This window comes from Zea mays, chromosome 1 (genome assembly GCF_902167145.1).
Source record: "Zea mays cultivar B73 chromosome 1, Zm-B73-REFERENCE-NAM-5.0, whole genome shotgun sequence".
Classification (NCBI taxonomy): domain Eukaryota; kingdom Viridiplantae; phylum Streptophyta; class Magnoliopsida; order Poales; family Poaceae; genus Zea; species Zea mays.
Window position 1 is genome coordinate 232,938,308 of NC_050096.1, and position 19,834 is coordinate 232,958,141.

General features: G+C 40.5%; 1 protein-coding gene across 2 annotated transcripts; it reads right to left on the reverse strand.

Annotated features, from left to right (window-relative positions):
* Positions 1-3,818: 3,818 nt before the first annotated feature.
* On the reverse strand, positions 3,819-19,412 carry LOC103643407 (uncharacterized). Of its 2 annotated transcripts, none has more exons than XM_008666580.4 (13): positions 18,778-19,412; positions 17,646-17,745; positions 16,405-16,738; positions 16,024-16,136; positions 14,948-15,076; positions 14,699-14,792; positions 14,519-14,602; positions 13,545-14,200; positions 12,748-13,037; positions 12,468-12,612; positions 4,827-4,924; positions 4,642-4,723; positions 3,819-4,352 (listed from the first exon to the last, which is right to left on the reverse strand). In XM_008666580.4, exons 1-13 carry the CDS (start codon positions 19,239-19,241, stop codon positions 4,269-4,271), a joined length of 2,673 nt encoding a protein of 890 aa, XP_008664802.1. In that variant the 5' UTR covers positions 19,242-19,412; the 3' UTR covers positions 3,819-4,268. The 2 variants fall into 2 exon arrangements, with proteins under 2 accessions (XP_008664802.1, XP_008664803.1); XM_008666581.4 differs by having other exon boundaries at positions 3,821-4,352; positions 13,545-14,197; positions 18,778-19,410.
* Between the last annotated feature and the right edge of the window lie 422 nt (positions 19,413-19,834).

Below are 19,834 nucleotides of genomic sequence, written 5' to 3' on the forward strand. Positions count from 1 at the left end.
TCTCTAAAATTTATATCCAGTGACATGTCTGGTACCCCACCAGAGGCGTCCTATGAGTGTACATGCTCTCATGTCATTCTATAACTCCCTCTTGTTGTCATGTCCAGTGCACCATATATGATGCATAGCAAACACGTTGGTGCTATCCCTTTGTATAATAGGGCATTCTCCTATCCGGTCTCCCGTATTGTTTACACACTGGACACGTCTGGTGCCACCACCAACTCACCTATTTTAAAGACCCTTTGAGCTAAGTTTAATCGTAAACTTTCATATTTGAGTTTAATCTTAAATTTATCCTAGTCTTTTATAGAGCTACCTAGTACGAGATTTTACAAGTGTGCATCACCTCATCACTAGACTGGCCTAGTTCAAGCTACTCATATATCCCCCTTTAGAGTGTGGCCAAAAAGTACTAGATTTCACAAGTATGCATTACCACTCACTAAACTTAACTAGATCAAGCTACTCATTTGTATCCCTCATATGTGTTCCCATTTATAGGTAAGTCAAAGGAAAAGGAAATATCATATGGCTATAGCTCCATTGATACATATGGACCCTTAGGCAGGCCTTTGGCTTTATCAAAAATAGCTTTGGCTCTGCCTTCTCTATTAAAATAGCTTTTTGGGAGGAGCCAAAGCCATTAAAAATATTTGGCAAAATGGTTTCTAGGCTACTTTTTCAAAAGAAACCATGTCTAGTTACATTTTTATATACTCATGATTAATTGCGCCAATCTCAAATGTGAATATGAATACAAATGATGTGAGTACAAGAGTAGTAAGGAAAAATACGCAACAACCATTGTAGACAGACATATATACATAAAAGTCACGATGATCTAGAAAGAAAGATTGTCTTAGCAATATCATCTTGAAATCTATCCATGGTCAATTATTGGATTGTGTAGTTGATGTATTTGATGAATTTGAGAAGGCTAGCAGCTTGCATATCTTTCTAGAACATTTGGCACATAATCGGGATTCTGATCACACATCACAAATCCTTATCTAAAGCATGGTTCTCATGAATGTAGTTATACAAGCACATGGTACCTGCAATACCCATCTTTTGCACTTCCATTTTGTAAGAGGGTATTTTAAGAAGAATTATCCACTTCATTTTCCATACTCCAAATGCACGCTTCACAACATTATGTACTTCAATGCACATTGTTAAAATGCTCTTGCTCACCATTTTGAGTCGGTCCTCTCCTCTAATTGGGTACATGGTACCTTGGACCCTTACAAGTATTCAAGATGATTTGGATATCCTGCATCAACCTAATATTATTTTTCTACGAATCATAATAACAACATGATAATAAGTGGTAGTTTTTAGTAGAAATATTAATAAGTCCCATAATATTCTAATATACACGTAGGTGGGTGTGGAAAACTATCTATATCATTAATTAATGCATGAAAGAGCATATTGGTGTCATGCATTGACCAAAGTTGCCCTATAAAAGCATGCGTAAATCACTACCAAAATCGATAATAGATAGAATATTTTGAGTTGCTTTGCCACCTCTACCAATGTATCTAATAACATCTTCTCGTTGAGGTGTCACATTATTGTGGGATCCATCAAGGGTTCCAATTCAATCTTTAAAATTATGCATCATTCTTCGATCATTAGAAATTCTACTATGTATTGTGAAGAATTTAGATCATTAGGTCTGATATAGTCCTTACACATAGCCACCACACAATGTAGGACCTCATGAAACTCTCTATTGTCTCTCTAGAATGTCTTAATATGTTGTTGAGCCCGCCCACTCCATCGCTCGACCCACCAACTCCATGGCCCGTGCCAGCCGCCACGCTTGGCCAGTCGTGGACTGCCGTAACTCAGCCACAACGAGCTCGTGGAAAGCCACAACACACTCGGTGATGCTGGATCCGCCAGCCACCTTGAGTGCTTGGCCGATGGCGACCTACCCTAAGTCAGTCACAGCGAGCCTATAGCCAGTCTCGCTTGCCCCGAGGCTCCGTAGCCTGCACTGACTGTCGCGTGCCCATGGCTAGTTGTTGCGAGCCCTTGGTCGGCCATTGCCTTCCCTTCATCGACCACCTCTACATTGATCGGCACGCTATGCCCCTCTCATCATCTCAGTGGATTCATCTGTATGGGGGGACAAGACATTGAAACAGAAGCAAGATTCGTGTGGAGAACATATACAAATGGTGGGAGGGCTCTTTACAAAATATACGCAAGCCAAAGCTAGCGGAGCCATTATTTTTGTTTTTATCATTGTAACAAAAATGAAAGAAGTGCTTTAAGGCAATATTATTTTAAAAAACAATCTTAGTATGATTTCTGTAAATAATAATGAAGTCAGAGCAAAGCCACCTCCGAGAAGCCCTACTAAAAGGGCCTTAGAACTAGCCGCCTTCTATAAGCCCTACTAAAAGGGGCCTTAGAACTAACCGATTTTTAATCCTCTAGCTCATCCTTTGAAAACAAAAAAATATCATCAATGGAGACACAAAATCCATATATGCCCAACACTCAACAAATCACAACTATCATGACCTGACTTTCATTGTCTCCTCAAAACACACATTAATTTACAACAACCTAACATTATCTTTAATCACCAAAACCAAACTAGAGAACTAGATGTTTTCATGGTTATAAAATAAACTGCTTTTTTCTCTTTATCTCCCTTACCAGGTGTTAAACGCAACCCCCCCCCCCCCCTCCACTCATTTGGAAAGTGAACAACCAAAAAACTGGATCCAAAACACTACAGAGGAAAATTTTGAAGAAATAAAAAAATGAGCAGAATAGCTCAACCTATATCAAAGAAAAATTGAAGAAATTTAGAAACGTCGGCGGAATCAATTGTACCCGGAACGAATCCAATCCATCCCATTCCAATCAAATAGCTTCATAGATCTCACATGCAGGAACATGAAACCAGTCGGCATCATCGCCCGCTCCTCCATCGATGTATTCCTATGCGAGCGCGGGAGCGAGTAGCAGACTCGGCTTTAGCGGATGGAGAACATCCGCCACATTCAGGGGACGTCAGTGTCGTCCACTAAGATAGAGGAGGCTTTAGCGCGTGCTGCTTGAGGCGTAGAGTAGTTCTCCATCCACTACATTTATCAAACAAAACACTACAGTTGTTGTTAGAGACAATCTTAAGCCATATTTAAGCCTCCACCGTAGAAACGCCCCACCCCATCTTCATTATCCTTTAGGTGAGAAATGGCTCCAACAACACCCCAAGCCTCACCCGATGTGATGGAGAGTCTGCTCCCCCGTAAATATGGAAACCTCTAATCTCCCTCTACTCTTTAATTATTCTATTTCTTTGTGATATTAATGTTTTTAAGTACCATAACCTAATAACAATGTATATTATAATAGTACGAATAGTCTATGATTTCTCAAACTTCAAAACTGATAAAAAAAATATCAAGTAACTAAATTATAATGTATAGAAAAAGCTAGATAGGGTGAATAGTTGAAGACATCCTGAAGCGATATCTTTTAGTGTGATGTGAGGTGGGCCGTGGCATACCTTACGACCCACCAGTCGACCAAGGCCCAAGAAAAAAACTGATATGTACGTATTTATGAACTTAAATGCTAAATCTATAATTTCATGTACTATTCTTATTTTTATGTGCTGAATTATACACCAAATTATTATGAATTATACTATTTTTTTATGAAAAAATTCTTACGACATACCTCATGAGAAAAATCCTAGCTACGCCACTAAGCCGTGCATTATATAGCACCAAGGAACTGCCTGGAAGATTTGTATACCTTCAGTTACACTATTTATACAACATTCATGTTTTTTGCAACCAGAAGATGCTTCAATATATGGCGCCTCTGTACATAGGGCTACATAGTTGAATTGCACGGCTATTATGTGATATACAATCTTAACTCAGATTTAGGCATGCGGTCACTGATTCCATGTGACACGAGCATACAACCTGAAAGGCAGACAGCCCAGGAACTGAAACAGCACAACTACATTCCCCCTACGGCCTATGTTGTTATTGTACATTCATAATACGGACTATTCCTACGACAATGAAACATGTGATTTCGGGGGATGCGGAGAACAAGAAACTAGGGACAAAAGAAAGAATAAAATCACTGTTAGCTCCCAAAGCCCACTGCAGGCCAGCCTCTGGCATCCATTTGTTGCGCCCTGGCCAGGTGATGAGCAACACCTGTGTGTGCTTCGGCTGCAAAGAGGTCAGCTAATCTGTACAGGGCGCCTCTTCCCACTTCTATGATAGCCGACATCTTTCGATGACTTCAGTCACAGCTGAATGCGTTTCCCTTGTCATCATGTTGAGCTGCAGATGAAATGACTGCAGGAGACCAAGATGGTCAGGTAAATTACGAGCAAAACTAGCTATAAGGTTGTCGCGGGAAGGAAGATCGGGAAAACAACCAAGACATTTTTTAATCTAGAGCAGTCGCATACTATGTAGACGTAGTAAACATGCCAGAAAACGAACAAATATATACAACGTACATAAAGAATAGGGATTAGCATCTATGGACATGACAAATTACTGGCTCCCAGAAAAATGGTAGTTCATGTATCTCTCTCGAACGTTGCTTGAGACAGTACATTCAGAAATTATGGAAACATACCACAAATTTCTCTAGCACTGGTACAAGAACTTTCAAGTTGTTGTCCGGAAGGCAACTAGAAATGGCTCCTCGAACCTTCATACTGTGGCAGCAAACATCAGTTCATAAGCTGACGGCAGTGGGGTGGGGCTCACATTAAAATTATAACTAATTAAGAAAAGATTATGAAATAAGGCACTATGAACCTTTCCGTTGAAAGAAAGGCGAGCACAAGAGCTGCATAGGCCTCCACAATCATCATTTCAGCTTCGCGTTCTCCTTGCAACAGAGATTCTTCATCATCCTGAGAATTAGAAACAAACATCAAATAAATGGCTCATGAGAGTCATACGATATGCAGAACACAGTTATACGTTTCTAGGTAGCATGTAGAAATATAAAATACAGAAAAGCTGTAATTGCATTGCCAACCCAGAACTAAAAGGTGCTAATTTAATTCAGACATTTTGGCAATCTTTAGTGTCTATAAGTAAACATATATAATTATGTTCCTGGTGCTCCATCTACATAACTGTCAACTGATACTCTGATTATATTGGAATAGCAGAGAGAAATTGCAAGTGCAATCAAGCCCTTATGTGGGTTTTATCGAGTTAACAAAGCAGGTGATAAAAGTACGAGGATGTGTTATGACTTTGCAAAGCCCCCATTTACAAGATGTATGGTGATGAACACAAAATGATGATTTAAATTCTTTTTATATTTTGAATTTGAGTATAGAATAAATGGGATGCAATACACAAACTTAAATGTGTAACCAAGTGCTCAACTCAACCCCAAAAATACACTTCAAGCCAAGCCAACCAAAGAAACACTCTACACTTCTGTTGTTAGCTTGTGTGGCACTGCTGCGACGATCTTGATCATTTCGTTCTCACCAACCTTCAAAGTTCAAACAGCTCTTCCTCACTTCATTGAAGGCTCTCAAGCCCTCCATTGATTCACTTTGAGATTCCTTGAGAGATTATCCTCCAAACTTTGTTGAGAGCTGTTCAAAGTTCAAACTAAGATTTTGGTTCGCGCTCAAACTAGTGGATTGTGTTTGTTACTCTTCGATCAAGGGCTCCCAGCCAGCTAGGTGTCTCATGTCCAAGCAACCAAGCTCTTATGGGTATTCTGAAAAAATTTGTAATCTCTCCCAACATCTAGTAAGAATTCTCGATTAAGAGACTTGCACTCTTGACTTGAGAAGAGGATAGGGTTCTTGAAATCCAAGCCTCGTTAGTTTCCTCAACAACGTGGAGGTAAGCAAGCCTTAGTGGCGAGCCGAGCTACAGGATAAATCACTTGTCTTTTGTGTTGTTGCAATTGTGTTGTATTCTACTTATGTTGTGGTTGGTTTAAGGTGTGCTCCTGATCTACTTGTGTTTAACCTTCCGACATGTTCAAGTGGTGAATTAAGTTCAACACTAGGAATCTCAATAAATCACTCAATCCAAATTTTCTTGGGTAAATTTTGAAATGTATACATGACCTACTCTGGTTTTCGACAGTGTTGCAGTGGTACCCAAAACTGAGAACTGACACGACGCGGTAGTTCCATGCGCAAGTGCAACAGTGTCGCGTCCGTTTCTAACTACTGCATTAAGTTGGTCTTATCAGGCCTATTCACAAGAAAAGAGAAGAAAGAAAGAAGAGAAAAGAAGAAGAAAAGAAGAGAAGAAGGCTCCATGTGAAGAGTCATCAAGTAGACTGATGTTGATGTCTCCTACCATGGTCCAAAGAATGGAAAGAGTGGGTACAAAAACAAAAACAAAAACCATGGGAGAGGCTCACATTGGACAAGAATGAGATTCAACTAGAGATAGCTCAGGTGATGAGGATGAGAAGGTTACAATTGTGGCTATTCACAAGTCATCCTCTATACCAAGGCTCTTCAACAACTTGTCCAATGATGATGACTCCCCTCACATTAGTCTTATGGCAAAGAGTGAAAATCTACAATACAAATACAAATCTAAACGTTCTTCCCCTAATGACCATAAGTAGTGAATCTAGTGATGAATCTAGTGACGAATCTAGTGATGAAGAGATTGAAGAAATGACTAAAAATGTGGATAAAGGATCTAACTTCATAGCTAAGCTAATGGAAGAACTAGAAAGCACTCAAACCAAGCTTACTTCTAGAGAGGAAACACTAAGCAAGAGAATTTTCATGTTGCTTGCAAGCAGACTCTTGCATTAGAGAGAAGTGAAGTGGACACCTTGCACAAAGTTTTGGCCAAATAGCAAGAACTACATGCTAACCTAAAGAAAGCACAAAATGATCTTCAAGAAAAGTATTGTGTTATTGATGAAAGAAACAAAGAACTTGAAGAGCAATATAGCATTCATTGGGATAGCACTTCACTTCCTTCTAAGGTAAATGGGGTTTCCAATCCATCCACTAGTAAAGATTGTGGTAGATGTTATAATCTTGATATGAATGTTTGTTGTGCCACTAACCTTGCTAATATGGAAGCTATGAGAAAGGAGATTGAAAGGCATACTCCTTCGGTGGGTCGAGTTGGGTACTTGAGTGCTTGATAGTGTATGTACAAATCATATGACCAGAGATAGAAATCTGTTCGCATCAACCTCCCCTATGCATCATCATTCAAATAAGAATATTGTCTTTGGAGACAACTCAAAAGGGGAAGTCATTGGTCTTGGTAAAGTTGTTATAACCCTTGAACATGCAATTACAAATGTTCTACATGTTGATTCGTTGAGTTACATTTCACATTTTTGTGAGATGGTTACAATTCTCTATTTACGAATAAGGGTGTGACCTCTCTAGAAAGGAGGATTCCTGTACTGTTTTTATGAATCGATGAAGAGCAAGCTTTACTTAGTTGACTCCAACAAAACTAAAACAAAATTGAGACTTATTGAGTGACAAAATCTCTAGCAAAGGGATGGTTATGTCATGGTCGGCTAGCTTATGTTGGGATGAGAAATTTGGCCACATTTCTAAAAGATCGCATTATTGGACTATCAAATGTTCGTTCGTTTTGAGAAAGATAGGATGTACTGTTGTCAAGCCGAAAAACAAGTAGTAGTACCTCATCCACGAAACAACATCGTCTCCACCAAGAAGCCATAAGAGCTCATTCATGTGGATTTCTTTGGACCGATCTCATACCTAAGCATTGGTGGTTACAAACATGGTCTTCATATTGTTGATGACTATTCTTGTTTCACTTGGGTGTTCTTTGTGCATGACAAAGGTGAAGTACAAGAAAAGGTGAAAATCTTTGTTGCAAGAGCACAAAAAATAATTCAGGCTTCCAATCAAGAAGGTGAGACGTGACAAGGACACCAAACTCTGTAACACCTATGCGGAAAGATACCTTGAAGAGAGCATCAAACATGAGTTCTCAACTCCATACACCCCTCAACAAAATGGTGTGGCGGAGAGGAAGAATCGGACTCTTATTGACATGGCAAGAACAATGCTTGATGAGGTGCAGGCTGCTGCAGAGTCTTGACAATGATAAAATCAAGTCAAGAATTTCAGTATACGTTGATGATGTGGTTTTACTTATTAAGCCACAGGATTTTGAATTGAGGTGTAGTAAGGTTATTCTTGACTGTTTTGGGGAGGCCTCGGGGTTGGTTGCCAACATGCAAAAGAGTTGTTTTATCCCTATTGCTTGTAATGATCAGGCGGTTCAGGAAAGTGGTTCCTTACTGCAATGCCCTTCAACAACCTTTCCATGCACCTACTTAGGGGCTGCCCATATCCAACAAGAAGCTATCGAAGAGTACTCTAATGGTTTGGGTTGAAAAGAAAGCTGATCGTTTACCTTACTGGAAGGCCTCCCTTCTTAACTTGGCGAGCAGAACTGCTTTGGTTCGTTTTGTGCTATCTGCCATTCCTGTTTACCTCCTTATCGCCATGAGTGTCCCGAAATGGGTGATCAAGGCGATTGACAGGGTTAGAAGGGGCTTCCTTTGGAAGGGGAGAAAGGAAGTGAATGGTGGCAGTTGTCTGGTGTCTTGGGACATTGTTACTAGGCCCCTTTTCCTAGGAGGGCTGGGTATACCAAATCTGCAATTTCAGGGATTAGCGCTGCAGGCAAGGTGGGTTTGGCTGCAGAAGACTGATGCCAGCAGGCCTTGGAGGGACCTGGACCTTCCCATTCACCCGCAGGTCAGAAAGTTCTTTGCCATCTCAGTGGTTTCGTCTGTCGGAAATGGTGCAAGCACCCTGTTTTGGTCAGATCGCTGGTTGGAGGGGTGTGCTGTTTCTGAGGTTGCTCCAGATGTTTTTTTGAGAAGATTGATAAGAAAATTGCGGGTTCTAGGACGGTGGCTCAAGCTCTTCAAAACAGTTCCTGGGTGCGAGATATTAAATCGCCTCTTTCCTTTGCTGGGTTACAGCAGTGCCTCCTGTGGAACGTGGTCAATGAGGTTGTTTTGAAGGATGAGGAAGATCGTCATTCCTGGAGGCATGAGGCCTCTACTCTTCTAAATCCTGTTATAACTCTTCACAGGTGCCATTACCTTTGAACCTTGGAAGAGGTTGTGGAAGACTTGTCCCCCCCCATGCAAGTTTTTCTTATTGGGTGGCTATTAGGGGCAAATGCTGGACTGCTGACAGGCTACAGTCGAGAGGTCTACCTCACCCGGTTGCTTGCCCTTATGTGACCAAGTCCAAGAAATAGTGCAACACATCTTAATCTCTTGTGTTTTTGCTCGTCAGTTTTGATTCAGTATCCTTTCCCCATTTGGCTTGGGGCGCCTGACACCCAGTCCTGATGCCCCATCCTTTGACTGGTGCCGGGATATTAGTGGCAAAATCACCAAGGAAAAAAGGAAAGGTTTTAATTGTGATGTCATCCTTGGAGCCTAGTGCCTTTGGTTGCAGAGAAATAGGGCTATTTTTGAGGCGGAGGCTCCTTCTATTCCCATGGTGCAGCAATGTTTCCTAAATGAGTTAGGTTGCTGGGTCATGGCTGGGGCTAAGCACCTTGGCAGTCTAGGGCTGGCTGAAGCTCTGTGGGCGGCTGAGTCAAATTAGTTCTGGTCTTTTTGTTTTCGGTTTGTTTTTAGGCCTGCATGCTTTACTGCTGTTTGCCTCTTCTGGTGTTCCTGTCGTGGCTTTAGCACATGAGGTGGCTGAAGCATTGTAGCTCTGTTGCAGGGCAGGTTTCTTCTTTATTATTTTCTTTTCCTTTTGTTTTCAGCTCTTTTGGGCTTGTACTTCGATCCTTTTCTGGACTTTTCTCCTCTTAATTTAATGATGTGCAGCTCTCCTGTGCGTTCGAGGGGAAAAAAGTATAAGCCTTAAGGTATCTTTTGGGCTAAAGCCGTTAAGACCGCTTCCCACGTTATCAATGGGCTCTATCTACATAAGATCTTGAAGAGAACTTCATATGAGCTTCTAACCGGTAACAAACAAAAGTTGTCTTACTTTAGATTGTTTGGATACAAGTGCTTCATACTTCAACAAACCCAAATCCTCTAAATTTGCACCCAAAGTTGATGAAGGTTTCCTTCTTGGTTATGGATCGAACGAGCACGCCTACCGTGTTTTCAACAAGGCCACCAATAAAGTTGAAATTATCGTAGATGTGATGTTTGATGAATCTAACGTCTCTCAAGTGGAGGAAGATGATTCAAACATTGTAAGCAATGAGGAACCACCTTGTGAAGCAATCAAGCAGTTCACGATTGGTGATATAAGACCACAAGAAGTCCATGCCACTGAAGAGAAGACACCTCTAGTCACAGCTGATCCACAGCAACCAGTAACAGCAGATGCAGCAGTGCTACGATCACCTACAGAAGTGTCGCATCACCAAGCGAAAGTATCGACTCTCAATAGAGAACTGAGGTGGACAGTCCAATCCGTGACCATAGCCTACAACCAAGATTTGAGCAAAAAGATGAAGAACCAGCAGAACACCAAGATCTTACCTAACACCCAAAATTGAGGCAAAATATTCTACAGGAGGTGTATTCTACAGGAGGCAAAATATAATTCAAAATATTCCCTAGGAGTCTTCAAAAAGGGGGTAACAACTCATTTGTTTCCTCTTTGAAGCCTCTTAAGATAAAACATGCCTTGGGTGATCTAGATTGGAGGATAGCCATGTAAGAAAAAATCAACAACTTTGAAAGAGATCGAGTATGGTCATTGGTAGAACGATCTAAGAGCAATATCATTGGAACCAAATGGGTCTTCCGCATTAAACAAGATGGAAATGGTGTGATAACAAGAAACAAGGCAAGATTAGTTGTTCAAGGCTTCACACAAGTTAAGAGTCCAGACCTCGATGAGACATATGCACCCATGGCGAGGCTTGAAGCTATATCAAGCTATGTAACCAAGTGCACCCGTAGCGATACATATGTAACCAAGTGCTCAACTAAATTCCGAAAAACACATTTCCTCAAGCCAAGCCATCCAAAGAAACAATCCACCTTTGTGTTGCTGGCTTGCGCGGCACTGCCGCATGTTCCACGGTACTGTTGTGATTTGACGATCAATTGAAAGCTGAGTATTTATACCCACTTCTCTTCTCCCCAATGACAATCTCGAGCATTTCACTCTCACCAACCTTCAGATAACGCTTCCTCACTCCATTGAAGGCTCCCAAACTCTTGTAAGTAGCGGAACTCTCACTCTAATCGAGAGAATGACACTAGGAGTTAGTGCAATTTTCTGATTTATTTCTCACACAATGACATGCCAACCTGAGGGATTGGAGTTACATACTTATAGCTAGCCAAGGCAGCCAAGCATATGCTAAGATGCTAGTATAAGATGATGTTCTAAAAGATGTCCTCTAAGATGCTAGTCTAAGATGTTGTACTATCACATGCAGAGGACCACAAAGAACCACAAAAGAACCACAAGACTTATTCCATCAGCTCTCCATTGATTCCCTTTGAGAGATTCCTAGAGGGATTAGCCTCCAAACATGTGGAGGTAGGAAAGCCTTAGTGGCGAGCTGAACTACAAGACAATCACTCGTCTCTTTTGTTCTTGCAATTGTATTGGATTCTACTTGTGTTGTGATTAGTTTAGGGTTTGCTCCTAGTATATATACTTATGCTTAAGCTTTTGATATCGTTCAAGTGGTGAATTGGGCTCAACACTACCCCAGGAACCTTAGTAAATCACTCAAATACAAATTTTCTTGGGTAGATTTTGAATTATATACGAGCTATTTTGTTGTGTGTCAATACCGCATCTGTTTTTAACTGTTGCATTAAGTTTGTTTTAAGAGGCCTTTTTAAACACACACACACACCCTCTAGGCTTGCCTAATCCTTCTCAGAAATGATGGTGATTAAATGAAGAAATTGCAACTTGTATGAGAGGGCACACAAAGCAAGGAAAAATGAGACAAAACAAAACACTGCCTCGTAATAAAAGAGGAACCACATGACATGGTGTTGTTTGAAATAGGACAGAGATATTAAATGTATGGTTCATATAAAAAAACTGCTGGATTTTGTATTCTAGTGCACACCTATTTTTTTTATTTTTTGATGAATTGTTTTTAAAAATGAGTTTGCATCCAAACCTTTAGGACAAAGTACATCCATGGTTCGTGGTTGCATTATGAATGTGCCAAGTTCCACGTATGAGTTTTGAGTAGGTTTCCATGTTTCCACCTAAGATGTGGTTTACACTACAACTACATATTTTCCAATTTCCATATATATAGCCAAGATAAGGGCAGCGTGTCATTGGTAACATTACACCATGCCCATCAGTTAGAATTGCCATCTGACAGGTGTTGAAATTTCTATTTCGAAGCAAGCAGGAAGGTGACCATGGTCTCGCTTTGTTATGTTGTAAAATATGAAAACATGATGATTATAATTACCGGTGATATAGCTTCAGCAGTTTCCCCGGTACCTTGACTCGCTAAGAATATTGAACAGAGCAGGGGTATGACATCCCTCTGTACCTCTTTGCTATCTGGATTTTGAGATAGATTAACAGAAACACGAGCATTCGCAAGTCGTACCCTGTAGCCAGCCAGCCAGGTATAGTCAGAATTACAGGCATTGACTAGAAGATGTATAGCAACTTTCCAGATCTAAGAAACTGGCATACCAGTAATATTTACATGAATGGAGCAAATGGAGGCAAGGGAGTCCTACCTATTAAGGCTATCCTTCTCCACAAGGTTCACAAGCAATCCCAATATGGCAACTAGAAAATCAAGTTCATAGTCCCGCAACTGCTTAGTTTTGATTTGGGGTGACTTGCTGTTCTGGGAAGACAACGGATCACCAGAGGACACACTTTCATTCATTTGATTGTTACTGTTCATGGAGAAATCAAATGAGGGGAAATGTTTAATGATCAAGGAGGCCATGTTATTAAGTCCGCCACATGACGCGATCTGTTCGCAACCAGACGGGTTGTCATTTGCCAAGTTCATAAGAACCTGTCACAAAAACAATGGAAGATGTTAGATACATCTCATTGCAAATGTAATAAAAACAAGTAGTCCCTCAATAATATGTCACTGGCCTGCTGCAAAAGATGTTTGTTTGGTAAAGCTAGCTGATCAAAACTTTCACAATGATTAGCAAAGTAGAAGTAGCAAGTAAGTTTAAAACTTGTAGAGTTTTAATTTTGCATAAAGCTCACCCACTGCTCAAGCATAATCCTGGCAAAAAAATTTAGCATCCATCAGAAATCGTTAACGTTGATATTGTGAATAGAAGGAATGAATGTTCTTATGGTGGGTGTGTATATAAATTGACACATGGAATAGAAATATAGAAGCACCAATATCTGGAATTTTTTGTAGAAAAATCACAACAATTGGCGACCATCTGAAGGATATACAGCTTCCACAACTTCTTATCAAGATTTAAAGATGCCAGGCAACAAGAGTTACAGACATAAACCAAGACGAGTAAGATCAAAAGGAAACATGATCCATTACCTTAACTGACGCCAAAAGGCAATCCTCCAAAAGATTGGACTCATCTACAACCTTAGAACCAGAAGTTGCAACTGACTGATAAATATCTTCAGGTTGACATAATTTAGGACTTCCCATTAATGCAGTTCCACAATCATCCAACACTTCTCCATTAGTTCTTTTCGCTCGCTTCTGTGGTGATTTCCTTTTTGGACCAAATAGATCCCAATTTGAAGGTTCTTGATCAATATCATCAAATGCAAATGGATCATCACCACCATTACTCAAATCAGTGCGTACATTTTCAGATAGGCGCCGCTTTTTTGCCATTTCTCTGGAGTTCCAATCAGAAGTTTGTGCTTTCATAGAAATCCAACCAGTTGAGCCTCTGACTGGATAAGCTTTAGAACGATCCATTCTTACATTGAGCTTCAAACTAGCACCATTAATATGTTTCACTCCAAATGAACCACTTGATGTCCCATTGCTTGAAAAAGATGAGCAATTGAGTATCCTTTCTGACTGACTGACATCACTACTAGAAGAGAGGGTAACATGAGAAGCTTCTGATTTGGTGGATGAACAATACTGGCACCTTCGGTTCAGTAAAATGCTCTTTTTCTTTGAGTTATTGCACTTGCAATGATGATTCAATAAGCTCAAACCTCTACTGTCTGCTGCACAATGCAACATTCAAAATGTAACTATGTCAAACTGGAACAAGTATCAGGTCTTCACATTAGATCAGAAAGATAACAGAAGAGTTGGTGGTGGCCCAGATAGTATTCCTAACACCAGATGGTACAACTACAGAGATCTTGAAATATATATTGGTCAGGAGAATAATGGCACGATTTAATGAAAAAAAAGTGAGAAGTAATGGAAGTTTTGGCATCAACCCTAGTTAGATGGATTGAATTTGAAATAGAAATATACAAGGGTGATCATCGTATTCAGACTCGTAATACAACTATAAAATGAAGTCATTTTATTACCAGAGCAGGCCCCGTTGCAAACTTTAGTATTTTTTGGATCTGCTTTTCTTGAAACAGTGGAAGGTTTCTGAAGGAGAGAGAGAGCTGCAGCAACAAGAATAACAATCAGATTCCGAAAGGGGGGTTTTCAAGCTTTACATTGAAGTATTCGGTAGTAATATTAAACTAGTATGTGATTACCTGATAGTAACTCAACAATGTTGAGAATGACACCAACAAAAGAAAGTGAGCGGCATTTAGGGCTCAATTTTCGACTCATGCTGAGCAAATGGGTCTGGAAGGAACAAAATGAGATTAGAATGCCTTGTAAATTAAAACAGGTCACACTTAGCAGCAGATATGGCGACGCCATTATAGCAGAGAGGACAAAAACAACATAGAAAGCAGTGAAAAAGAAGCAAATCGAGCAAACAAGATACTGAAGGTTACCTTGTTGTTGTCACTTAGAAATGTGGCATTCTCCAAAATTTTCAAACATTTCAAGAGGAGTGTGGTGCTTTGTAGAGGAGCACCTTCTTTTCCCTCCACAACCGTAGTGGAGGCATCCTTTACAAGTTTCTAATAAACAAGGTTCGACGCCAGAGACAGACTGTTATTGCAGTCACTTAGCATGAACATATATTACTATTGCATATAAGTGTCAAACAGGTGACATGTAAAGATGAGGACAAGCAATATACAGATTGGCACCCTAAGGATAAAAATATGAAAATCCTAAAGGTCAGTACTAGGGTACTTGCATATCCAGAAAAGGCAATTATCAACAAAATTGTAATACTCAACAGAACAAAAACTCAAAAAGACATCTATGTTGTATTCGGTTTTGTAAAGAGGTGGTCCATCATCATCTCACACCTCAAATTAATGCTTGGTTTAAGTATTGGAATAGGGTGATCTATCATCACCACATTCCTCATATGCACACAATTAGTATATGTATGGAGAATGGGATCATCCCACCAAATTCATATAGGATCACCTGATGATGGACCACCCCATCAAGGATAAGGTGATTCCTCGAACCAAACACCCCATTGATGACACTATTTGATGGGACTGTTAATAATCATCAGCTTGGGAGTATATGGGATGGGAAATTCAAATTTCAAGGCTTTCAAAGGATTACTTCATCATTTCTCCAAAGTTCAAAATGTATTGGTAATCACAGTAAGAGTACATGAACAACAACAACAAAGTCTTTTAGTCCCGAGCAAGTTGAGGTAGGCTAGAGTTGAAAGCCAACACAAACCCAACAGTACATTTGAAATCTAAAACATTTCAACCAAAGCAATTACTGCAACATATCCTTGTCTTGCAACATGTTTTTCATGTTGCTCAAAATAATATTCATCAGATTGCAGCTCCAAGTATACTGGAGTATGAATTGTACAAGGCTCAAAAGTTAACCATCCTTTACCATAGCAGAACAAAATAACAAATAATGCCAATTTAATAGTTTTGTATAAACTGTTAGAGAACATACATACACACAAATAAGGTCTTACCTCCAATTCTGAATGGCAATTCACCATGACATTAAAAATATCATCAAGGCCACCCAACTGCCTTAATGTTTCTTTGAAATTTCCTCCGAGTTCTAAGACCATGTCAGATGTATCTGTAAAAATGTTATAGCACTTCAGACTGATGATGTGATGGCAAACCTTGCTACTAAATTAGGTTTATTAAATTAAAGGTAAGAAAAATACTCAAAGTTCTAAACATGACAACAACCAATAACAAGTGAGATAATAACCAGAGAAAATCATCCATGTAATGCTGTAAGATATCACTTATCTTATTATTTGATTTTATTGCTTTGACTAATAAAATCAGACCTAAAGAATCAATGAATCATGATCCAAAATTTTGATTGGAGAATTTACCCTCTAATGCAACAGCAGACAAGCACGCCTTTTCCATTGTCAACAAAGCAAGCCACTTTGAACATAGTTCCGGCCTTGTTGTTCTCTTATAATCCCTGTCTGCTGGTTTGATCTCTTTGCAGCTTAAGAGGATTTCTTCAACTTTTAAAAGTATGTCCTCTGAACAAGAGTCCACATCCTTATTGGAACCGTTAAGCATCTGAAATTTACTGATTCCAAGAAGTTTGGAACCTATTGATGGTGCTTTGGCATCAACAACATTCACCGGAGGGTTTAATAATTTGAGGAGGAAATGGACACAAGTTTCTGAAGACAGCAAATTATTGTCTTGGACCTGAATAATAACAAAGGAAACAATAAGCAGAACAAGTATTGAAGTATTACTACCTGAGTTCCAGAATCTAGTGCCATCAATCAAATTCTAAAGGTTGACCATTTGTATGCCTGTAAGGTTAGAGTTACATAGATTCACTATATAAAAATATCATTAGAGTTATCGTTCGAATGCCTCCATTAAGTTGTACCAATGGACAAAGTTGCATCTCATAGACAATGAAAAGTCAAAAACTTTATTAAGTAGAAAAGAAAGGATGTGGTTTTTTTAGAACAACGCAGGAGATCTGTGAGTCATTAAGAAAGAAAGATAAAAGACTACCGAAAGGTGAGCCCCCGGTACAATGGTTGGCTATGACCTGAACGCCTATATGATATCCTCAAGGCCACCAAAACAACAGACCCCACACCCAACCACTAACACCACAACCAATTTCCAAGGTTGAACTGACGTGCCAGGAGCTCTTGGAGGGCACTGGCACCTTCCCTACACCAAATGGCACCTTCATAAGCAGCTTCCTGAATAACAGCAGAAACAGAAGGCCTTTTCCCCTCGAGAGATAGTCATTTAGGTCAAACACTTAAACTAATGAAAAAGGTTAAATGTCAACATTGCCTGAGATTTTACCTCCAACAAATTTCTAGTTAGTTTATATATTAAAAAATATTGAGATTAAACTCATGGTGTTTCTTGTTTGGTTTTCTAATAGAACATGTCAGCCTTGTAATGTGAAAACAGGTGGCATTGTAATGCGAAAGAAGTGGTTGCAGCTAAAAGAGAAAACATAATGGAAATTAATAGCTTTTCTCCACCATGTAATCATCTAGGTGAAGGCAACTTCGAGATAAGTGGTACTCAATATGCAGAACAGCATGCAGGATCTAAACTGAGATCAAGAGGTACTCACATCACTTGCCAAAACAAATAAAAGAGCTCCTGCAGCAATAGCGCAGGGAGGATCATCAATGTCCAGAACCAAAATAGCATCGATAATTTGCTGTACCAATCTACAGGATATAAGAAAAGGAAGGCATTTGTATAAGTAATAGAATGGAAAAAGGTGACAAATCTAATACTATGTTTGTTACATGCTAACATCTTTAGAGCTGGAAAAGTTCTCGGTTTCAATGATAATTTAACTATTCTTATGGACTTAGAGAAATGAATTGCCATTTGACCTTGCTCCAAGAATTGAAGCCCAGTTCAGACAGCAAAACAGATACCCCACACCTTACTTATTCTAACCAAGGTACTGTCTTTTAACTTAAAGTGAAGTACAGCATCGGTGTTGGCATAGCTGTGAGTAACCAATGACACATTACAGCTCAAGTGAAACTTTCAGTTTACAAGACAATAACCATTATTGTTCAATCCCAACTGGAAACACGCCTAATTCACAGAAATCGCAAACTAAGTGTATATGCCTAAGGAGAAACATTTAGCTACACCTCAATAATTTCCATTTCTGCCAAACATCATACTTCAGATAACTTGTAATGATGCTTGAGCTGAGCAGACATAATTCAAACAAGATAGACCAATGTCAAGGCACTACTAATCACTAACCATGCTACTGTTTCAGGGACCATGCAGGATACAATCTCTAAGCTAAAGAAGATACCAATCTGTTAGCAATGTTCCAGGCAACTCAAATGCATATGCATACGTCTTAAACACATTTACAAAATTAGATTCTAAACCAAAGGAAGTGGCACTAATGCTTGTTGGAATCAATAGTCAGTTGTACAATAATATAGAAATAACAGTTCGTGTCAAGTAACAGACGGGGGATCATTGAACCATAACACCAATACTTGTTTTGGGCAAGGAATTAGCCGTCTATTGCAAAACCAAACAAACAAAGGAAACCCATGGTACAAAGGCAGAAAGGTGGTTCCTTTGTCAAAGAAACCCTAATCGCACAAGAAAACCATCACTCTTCTCGATTTCCGGTCAAGATTGCCAATAAATATAAACAAGAACCTAATTGATGTTCTTGGCTGAGCACAAGGGAAAAGGGGCGCCTTTGATGCACTCACCCTTGGGACCGAAGCACGCGGCGGCGCTCGGCGGAGTCGCAGATCCCGAGCAGCGCGAGCAGGCTGGCCCGCCGCGTCCGCTTCTGCGCGGCGGGGCGGAGCCCGTCGAGCGCGAACGTGACGTCGTCCACGCTCTCCATCATCTCTCCGTACTCCTCCGCCTCCATCAGCGTCACCGTCGGCGCCATCGCGGGAGCTTCCGCGAGCTCCAACCCTCCTCCTCTTCTGGCTCCGCCCCGCCCGCTTCGCCTCCCCTCCTTCCCGGGCCGCGGCGGGGACGGAGGCGGGTCCTCGTCGAAATCCCACATCGAGGAGGATTCCTGCGATGGCGGGAGCGGCTGCGAGGCCGACGATCCCAGCACGTCGACGTCGGCATCGAAGTCGAACGCCTCCTGCGAGGACGAGACCCCGCCCCCGCCTTCGGAGATGGAACGGGATCTACGCCTGTACGTGCGCACGATCATGGCGCCCTCGCCGTCGTCGATGCGCAGCGAGAGAGGGGAGAACTGGGCGTGGCCGTGTGGCGGTGTGGGTTTTGGGACCGTTCAGGCGTCGTTTGCTTCGCGTTGCGGCGGATTTGGAAAGGAGTTGGAACGGGCAGCTGGGCTGCAGGCTCAGCTGAGTCACTGGCGGGTAGGACGGCGATACGGGTATGGTTTGCTTTGTTTGCATCACGCTTCACGGCTTCAGCGGTCAGTCAAGGACGGCACGGAGGGCAGTGGCTAGGCGGCGGTTTAGGGCATTGTTTGAACAGCTTGATTCAACAAAAAAAATTGATTTTACTTTAAAAATACTGCTTCTATTTAAAACAGTATTAGTTTTATATCTTAGTTTTTTATGTCTGTTTAAATAAATAATAGTGAATCTAGACTTATATATAAAAACACATTTATCAAGTATGGTACCTCATTGATTTTCTTAAATAAATTTTAATACTATATTTAAAGCATCAGTTTCAACGGTTATTCTGCGTCATCTTTTTACAAATAACTCTTCACAGTTATTTTAAATTAACTTGTTGCACGTCCGTTCGGTCCACGCAACCAACCTCCACGTC